This window comes from Hibiscus syriacus, unplaced genomic scaffold, assembly GCF_006381635.1.
Source record: "Hibiscus syriacus cultivar Baekdansim isolate YM2019G1 unplaced genomic scaffold, ASM638163v2 tig00004041_pilon, whole genome shotgun sequence".
NCBI classification, from domain to species: Eukaryota; Viridiplantae; Streptophyta; class Magnoliopsida; order Malvales; family Malvaceae; genus Hibiscus; species Hibiscus syriacus.
The window spans coordinates 472,305-481,520 of NW_024061995.1; the positions used below are offsets into that span (position 1 = coordinate 472,305).

General features: G+C 34.0%; 1 protein-coding gene across 2 annotated transcripts; it reads left to right on the plus strand.

Annotated features, from left to right (window-relative positions):
* The first annotated feature begins 846 nt into the window (after positions 1–846).
* On the plus strand, positions 847–2,955 carry LOC120187565 (uncharacterized protein At3g27210-like). 2 transcript variants are annotated; one of them, XM_039191267.1, is made up of 3 exons: positions 847–1,021; positions 1,871–1,951; positions 2,253–2,955. In XM_039191267.1, exons 1-3 carry the CDS (start codon positions 889–891, stop codon positions 2,717–2,719), a joined length of 681 nt encoding a protein of 226 aa, XP_039047198.1. In that variant the 5' UTR covers positions 847–888; the 3' UTR covers positions 2,720–2,955. The 2 variants fall into 2 exon arrangements, with proteins under 2 accessions (XP_039047198.1, XP_039047201.1); XM_039191270.1 differs by lacking the exon at positions 847–1,021 and adding an exon at positions 1,719–1,778.
* The last annotated feature ends 6,261 nt before the right edge of the window (positions 2,956–9,216 follow it).

Sequence of the window (9,216 nt, forward strand, 5' to 3'; positions counted from 1 at the left end):
ACTAAACTGGAACGAAAAAATATTAGACACTAAACTGGAAAAACGAGCATATGTTAGGCACCTTTTATACATTTAAGCCATTTTTTAAATATATGTAGGGTAAAAGTAAACAAATGGTCCCTCGATTGTAAGTAGCTACTTTGTTGAGTCTATCGACTATTAAAAGTTACAAAATAGTTACTCAAGTATACAAATATTTTAAATTCCTCATTTTTTATTAAAAATTGGCAGTCTTCTGATATAGACATAAATATGTTGATTGAGATATGATAAAATTTGATCGTAGAATCATTTGAGCTATATTTTATGGATCGATTCTTTGTTTATATTATGTCGTTAAATCAATGCTTGAAATATTATATTGTTGATTCAATGCTTGAAAGCAACAAAAGTTTCAATAAACATCATTAAAATATAATTTTATCATATTTCGATCAGTAATCTTACATCTAGATCAAATGATCGTTAATTTTTAACAGAAAATGATGAATTTGAAATATATGAATAGTTGAGTGATCATTTTATAATTTTTAATGATCGGAGACTCAAAAAATAGCTTCTTGAAATCGAGAGACTATTTTGTAACTTCTAATAGTTGGAGGACTCAATAAAATAATAACTTATAATTGGGGACCAATTGTATAAGTTATCCAGAGAAACTATTTTCATGCATTGCTTTGCTTATGGTTATTGTTAAGGAAACGGGCCCCCGGGGGGGGGGGTGTTGTTTCGCATAACGCCAATAAAACGCTCTATTCTCTTATTTATGCCTTTGGATGCTGCAGTCCCTCTCTCTGTTTTTCTCCGTAGCAGATGTTGAGGTTCTAAAGAGTTGGAGATATCCCAAAAGAAAAAAAAAAAACTAAAGGTGAAAAGAGAGAGAGAGAAATGGGTTCTTGTGCATCGCTGCATAAGAGCTCTCAAGAGTCAGTCATGAAAGTTGGACTCTCTTTTGGGTCTAAAACGGACAATCTCATCATCCCACCTTCATCTGCTAAGGACAAACCCCATGCTGCCAATGGTGATTCCACTCCCAAATCCCAATCTTTCTTTACTTTCTAAAATTTATGTAGATTGATTTCCTGATAGTTTTATACTTTTATATAAAATCATTGTTGAAGGTAGCTTCCTTTTTCCTTTAAAAAAAAAAGTTGAAGCTAGTTTCCTTGGTTATGAGGCAAAGGGAATCTTTTTTGTTTTATGTTTTCCAATCTTCAATGGGGTTTCTCTCTATTTCTATTTGTAGAGGATGCTTTGCTTTGACGATATGAGATGTTAACTTGATGCAAAGTTTTTGTTTCCTATCAGTATATTGATCTTACCTTCAAGTGACATACTTATTTTATGTATCAATGTCTGCCATAGATGTATGCCTAATTCATTACAGTTTCGGTTTATGTTGTTTTGGTCCCTTGCTATATGTCCAATTCAATACAGTTGGCTTGTGTATCACAGGACTACTGTTATTGATGTTAATGCCAGTAAAATATCATATAGATGACATTCTTCTGTCCGCGAACTGTTTTTCTGCAAGTGTGTCTGGTTGTCTCTTATATCATGTACCATCGCTGTCGATTTTGATCATCTTGACAGTGGGAATGTGAAGTTCATTTATGTAGAAATGAACTGCTGGTATGTTTTTAATATCAAATTGAGGTCCTTTGGAGGACTTGGATTCTATGGTTTTTGAATTTTTTGCTTTTTTTCTTGTCTGCTTTCCCTAGATGTTGAATCTCTTCTTTTTCAAGATTGGAATTCAATGTCTATGATTGGAGGTAGTGGTACTCTACATCATGTGGATGCAGTTCTTTCTAATTTCTAGATTTATTCTATGATGTCAATGCTTAATATTGATTTTTCGTTTTTGCAGGTAGTAAAGATGAAACTTTTTTTGACTTCCGAGCATACCTGGATTCGGATTGTGATGACGATTTCTTCAGTGTCAATGGTGGTAATGATGTTAGAAATATTTGAATTAATTTGTAAAGCAAGCGCATATAATTTCCATTATCTGTTCATTTCTTTTCTTCTGTTTCCTACTGCCCTCTTATTTTTAGGCATATGCAACACTTGTTCCTTGGGTGTTTAATGAGTAAAACATCGACATCTCTGTTTACTAATGCTGGAATATCATTGTGCTATCTCCATTGCCATTCTCTGTTTTCTTTTTTTGGATTTCAGAAATTGGTTTCTAGTTAACATGTTTTTCTGATCTTTATTGTCTGATCCAAATGTTGTACATCTGTGAGCAGATTTCACTCCATCTCGTGGTAACACCCCTGTTCATCATAATAGCTTCTCTGCCGGGGCACCAAGAATTTACAAGGCCACTGAAGAAGGATCTTCCGGTTCAGCTTCGGAAATATCCCTAGGAAAGAAAAAGAAGCTGGTCGATCTATTCCGTGACAACACTAAAGAAGATCACGATGTCAACGAGCTGAATACCTTGATCAACCAGGACACTGCCAATGGAAAGCTAAAAGTCAAACCAACAATCCAAGACGTACTACCTCCGAAATCTGCCGATGGCACTCCTCGTATCTCTCGAGCTAACTCCCGGTGCAGTAGTGAAAGGACTGCGTATGGAGATAACCTTATGCTTAAGGAGAAACCTCTTAGGTCTACGCAACGTTGCCTTCCTAGCTTGGTTTCGTGCGGTAGCTTTAATGAGAGGAAGAAGAAAATGAACCCTGCAATGGACGTAAATTATAATCCTTAGTTCCCATCGATATCCCGGCACTTAGGTTGAAGAAGCCTGGAACTCGAGTCCCAGAGATCGTTCTCGCAAGGTAAAAGTTTTGTTGGATTTAACGAAGTCTCGGGGAACCATAGTTACATATTGGATTTTCAGATTCAAGGCAATGTAAAAAGCATTACAGAAAATACATGGCTTATGAAAAGTATTATATATACACATGTTAGTAACTTCTGTTTAAAAATATGAATAGTGGTTTACAGGCTTCCAGCTTCTATGATATTCTGTTTAGAATATTTTTGCTTACAAGAAAAGGCCCCATTGATGAACAGATCACCATCTTAGCTTTGTTTAAACTCCAAGTTTCTATGACTTATTTTACACATATATATCAATCTCAATATAATGTGCTTTAATCAACTCTGTTCACCATTGATACTACTACAACATTCGTTACATTACGTTGCAGTCATTATAAACGATCTGGTCGATAAGTTTATGAGGTTCAAAAACTTAGAATTTTAGGAAGAGATGAACTTATAAAATTTCAGAAGGATGAAAATAGATTTTCAATAAAAAATATATGATAATTTTAAATTTTAAAGGGGTGACTATCCTACCTACAAAAACGATGTCATGAAACTCAACAAGGTGGGCACTTGTTACTTCGCTTGTGGAATATTAGGCCATTGCGACCAGGGCATAAAGATGAAGATCACTACAATGGCCGCCAATTCTCCTTCCATGCCAGATTCCACTCATTCTGGGGCTTTTACGGCTCATTCTTTTCACATAGTTCTTATGTTTTCTCCATTATTATTCACTTTTCTGCTTTATTTTCAGTTTTGAAAAGGGAAAAAACTTGGGAACATTTTTATTTACTATAAAGCTTGGGAACATTATGTTATAAAAGCATATGATTAAGGTATGTGAAATGATCTTTAATTTGTATTTTTTACAACTATATTTATAATTAGGCTTAAGGTTGTTTGGAAATACTTATGGAAGTGTTTTTGGCCTAAGATGTCGTTTGAAACGCAAAAACATTCCCAAACAACTCATTTTTAGCTAAAAATTTCACGTTTGAAACGTGATTATTAACTCAAACCAAGAAATTGAAAAAAATGATGCTTTTGCGTTAGAAAAACTCATTGGAAGCGTCGTATATTGTCAAATAAAATATCCTTTTTTTTCTCAAATAAAATAAATCGAAACGTAGTACAGAGAAGAAAAGGTTGATCCACAGAGACTTAGAAATTTCTAACGTCGAATTGTGTTGGTTATGATCCAGAGAAACTATCGTAAAAAGAAAAATGGTATTTGGTAATAAAAACTAAGTAAAATGAAATAAGTAAAGAAATAACAAAAAAGTGAAAATAATAGTTGAAAGCAATAATGATGAAAAATAGCCTCAAACTTCGTTTTGCCTCAATTCATTTTGAGCATCGAAATAGATTTTACTCCGGGATTCATGCCAATTACGGTCTACAAGGCTCAACCCTTTTAATTTACTTTTCTCTCTAGTAAACCGATATTCACAAGTTAATCTTTGAAATTTAGTCATTATTTGGACTAACTACGGCTATCGCCGTTAGCACCAAAACAATTTTATGAGCTAGAAAAGCACGACTCGGATTATGTTGTCTCAATGAGAATCGAATTCGATCTCAATTTCCCTTAGTGGACTACCACTAAGTGTGATCATAGGAAGTCAAACTTGTTATCAGTCGATTCTTCCTCCCAACTTTAAATCAAAACAACATTCAGACCAACTCCGACTTTTTGAAATAAAAGTGTTAAGTTTTTTTTAAAGGAAATACCAATAGCAAATCCAAGTTTGTAGAAAATCTAGAATGGTATTCGAATATATTAAGTTCTTTTTGTTGAGTTAATCGATTGATGGAAATGGCCAAGAGGGGGGTGAATTGACAATTAAAATTTTGGTGGAAGCTTTTGCAGAAAATTGAAAATATTTGCACAACGATTTAGAGTGTTTCGACTTTCTCAACCAAAGTCTACGTCCACTACCTTAGTTATCCACACTAAGGATTTTCCAACAAATTCACTAATTTGTTCTTTCTTTTGAGGACAAAGAGTACTTACAACTCCCTCAAGAATTATACCCCAAATTCTTGAGCACACTCTTTTTGAAAGAGAAATACACAAATTTGCAAACTTACAAGGAAAACCTCACAAGGTAAGATGTTTGCACAATTCTAGAACAAGAAAAGAACACTAAAAAATAATTACAAATGAGCTCAAATGGTGTTCTTGAAAGAAAAATGAATATTGAAAGGAAAATTGGCTTGATTTGCACAAACTTGGTGTTTGATGCTTTCTCTCTTGTTTCTCTATGATTTCTTGTTGCTTGTTGTTTCTTGTTGTTGATCAATGGCTTCTAAGCTTGTTTAAATACACCTTGAATCACTTTTGAATGTTGGGGATCATTAATGAAGTTATTGGAGCCGTTTAAGTGTGAAAACAATTAATATTTCTGCTTGGAGCGTGGGGGGAATCGGTTCCCCCTCATAGGGAATCGGTTCCCTAAGTGTAAAATTCAAATATTTCAACCGTTAAACAGGGGGAATCGGTACCCCCTTGGGGGGGAATCGATTCCCTCCGAGCATTCTGTTTTTCTCGGAGCCAAACCATTCAAGGGGGAATCGGTACCCCCTTGGGGGGGAATCAGTTTCCTCTGAGCAATTTGGAATTTTTGGCTTTGAAATGGTTCGAAATATTTTGTAAAATTGTTTTGAAATTATTTTAAGTTTAAAACTTAATTTTACACTTGAGTAAGGATTAAAAATGACATTTGAAAGATTTGGAGTAATAATTTGATATTCGAATAATTATATCGAATATACTTAGAAAATCTTTTGGAAAATCTTAAAATTCATTTATCTTAATTTTTTATATCGAAATATCAAAATGTTTTCAACAATCTCCCCCTTCTTGATATAACAAAACATTTTAGTAATTTTAAGATTTTGAAATCAAGTTTTGAAATTACTCCCTCTTACTCTAACACTTCTCACTTTTAACATATTTCTCCCCCTTTTTGTTAAATCAATTTTTTTAAAAGAATTGTAAACAAGGTTTTGAAAAGTACTTAGCCAATTGATTATAATAGATATAGCTTAAGCTGCTAAGAACACAATCAAGAGAAACGTTAGCCATTAGCTTCATAATCAATATTCATAAACAATGTGACATGGCAAAAAATTGGTCATAATGCAACTAATATGTAAATGATGCAAAAATAAACATTAAGCTCAAAATGAAAGTGAAAATCAAACCAAATATATAAGCATGTAAGTTCAAATATCCAATTATCCAACAAATTCAAACACCCAAAATAAAACAATCCATGAACATCAAAATGTTGAAACAATAAGCTTTAAGTTCAAAGTACTAAAGCATAACACAGAATCAAGCATCCGTAGGAGGATCGGGAGGAGGAAAATGAGCTCGCATAGCGACCATCTCATGTGAGAGTGCATCAATGCGTTCATTCATAGAAGCGTTGTTTGTGCGCATCTCCCGGAGAATTTCCAATTGTTGAGCTCCCATTGTGGATAAATGAGATTCTATGGAAGTGAAGTGAGAATCCATGGAAGCATATCAGAAATCGAATGTCTCCATAAAGGATCGAAAGTATGGAGGCATTTAATCCTCTGAATGTGCTTGTTCCTCGTGTTGTTCTGGTTCATCGTCAGAGTCGTCAACTTCAGGCAGTTGCTCACTGGTTCGAACCCAAAGATCAGTTTCTTCATTGATCTTCCATCTCGGTTTAGTTAAAGAGAATAGATTGATTTGGTTTTTGAGGGGAAAGGAAGCATCAAGACCAACTCTAAGCCCAGTCTTCTTAAACAGATTACTAAGAATACAACCGTAAACTAAAGAAGAACACAATTTCTTATTGGGAACAATATTTACGGTTTCGACAAGTTCAACAAAAATAATTTATGGAAGGTTAATTTTAAGATTATTTTGGACACAATGAAGCCAAAATAGATCTAAGGCGCGAAGAGTAGAGTAACGGCCCCCGGATGGTCGAAACCACCAAGAGATCATTAGGTGAAGAAAACGGTCATGAAGGTCTAGAACACTTGCACTATCCCTTCGCTTATACTGAGATCCTACCGTAAGTTTTTCATTGTCTAACCCTTCATTATCTAATCCTAATGATTTGGCAATGGATTCCGAGTCAAGATAAAAGAATCGTCCTAGAAGATAGGATCGGATCCCTATGGTTAAGGTTTCCTCTCGGTTTTTAATGCAAACGACATTAGAGTAGAAGATACGAACAAGTTGATGGTAGACAATTGGTTCAAGCTCGAAGAGTTTGTCAAATTTCCACTCATGAAGAGTAGGAAGATGACGAAAATTGATGTCTAGCATGACTTTAAGAGATGGGATACGTTCTTCCCAGATTTTGTAGGACTCAAAGTATTGACAAAACCTATAGTAGAGATTTTGTTTACGACCGGGTTCATTGAAACAAGAATTACGAATGGTCATGTTTGGATCATCGGGATTAGGAATAGGAATTTGTGGGATAGGTGGAGGATTTGGAGGTGAGTTTGGAGGTTGGCTAGAACGACTAGAGGAGGCCCTAGAACGTTTATGAGACATGATTTAAGATAATCGGAATGGAAAGATAACCTGCATTTTTAAAAACATATGTATGCAAAATAATCAATCCCAAAACTCAATTGAGTCCTCAATATTTCAAGGTTCTTTATACCAATCCTAATGGGCAAAGTTTTTGAAATCTATTGAAAAATAATGTTTTGAGAGTCAATATATGTATAGTTTTCATAACAACAACATAATTCAATCAAAACACAATAATTTGAAAAACATTTTTTTATTTCGAAAATTTCAAAGAACTTTGGAAAATTCTTGTGTTTTTGATGAAATTAGTTGTAAAATCTAGTTTATAATCATTAAACAATCAATGCCCGATCTAAAGTTCAACCTAGAACTAATTAAAACTAGTTCTAAAATCAAAAATTGATGAAATAGAAGTTTTAGAAAAATACCTTGAAGAATTTCAGATTTGAGTGAGATTAGATGAAGTTTGCACGATTTTGATGATTTCAACAGGTTTAGGAGATGATATTTAAAGAGAATTCCGATTAAAAATGTTGATTTGAGGCAAAATGGAGATTTAAGAGATGGAGAGAGTTATTTGCGTGAAGAAAGAAGAGAAGAGGGTTTTGAGCAAAACATACGGGTTCTGCCCTATAAAACCAGAACCCTCAGGGGGTATCGATTCCCCTGTGGGGGGAATCGGTTACCCTTCAAGGTGGGTATTGATTCTCTCTGCACTAAAATGCTAAAATTTGATTTTTAAACACTCAAAATGCTAAATTAATTTTCTCTAGTGATATTGACAACTCATATATTGAAAATTAATTATGTTCAATCAATCAAATTTATCATTAAAAATTATTTGAACATAAAGTTAATTTTCACCAAGAATCATAAACTCCCCCTAACTAAAAGCAATGAATGCAATAAAAAATTACTATTATATGCATTTTTCATTTATTCTTAAAAGTGCTAAATTTATTTTAAACACTAAGTGAAGATAGGTCAGTTAAACCTAATTCTCTCCTAAGTATCCAAAAACGTTCCTTGTCTAAAGGTTTTGTAAAGATATCCGCTAATTGATGCAAAGTATCAACGAATTCTAGAACTACATCTTCCTTAGTGACATGGTCTCTAATAAAATGATGTCTTATTTCATTATGCTTAGTTCTAGAGTGTTGGATGAGTTTTTTAGTGAGAGAAATAGCACTAGTATTGTCACACTTGATAGGAATGATACCTACTTCAATTCCATAATCAAAAGGTTGTTGTTTCATCCATAAAACTTGTGCACAACAACTACCAGCTGAAATGTATTCGGCTTCAGTGGTAGATAATGCAACATAATTTTATTTCCTTGAAAACCAAGAAATCAGCATATTTCCAAGGAATTGACAAGTACCAGAGGTGCTTTTCCTATCTAATTTGCATCCTCCATAATCTGCATCAGAAAAGGCATGCAAGCTAAAACTAGAGTCTCTAGGATACCAAAGTCCTAAACTAGGAGTGTCCTTAAGGTATCTAAAGATTCTTTTAACAGCTAGTAAATGTGATTCCTTAGAGCATGATTGAAATCTAGCACATAAACAAACACTAAACATAATGTCTGGTCTACTTGCAGTTAGATAAAGTAAAGATCCAATCATTGACCTATATAATTTAACATCTACACATTTACCTCCTTCATCTAACTCAAGCTTTGTTGAAGAGCTCATTGGAGTGTCATGAGGCTTGCCATTTTCCAGTCCAAACTTCTTGAGCATATCTTTGACGTACTTAGCTTGATTGATGAAGATGCCATCTTTTCTTTGCTTGATTTGGAGTCCCAAGAAAAATGAGAGCTCCCCCATCATGCTCATTTCGAATTCGCTTTGCATTAGCTTAGAAAATTCTTGGCAAAGAACATCATTAGTAGAACCAAATAT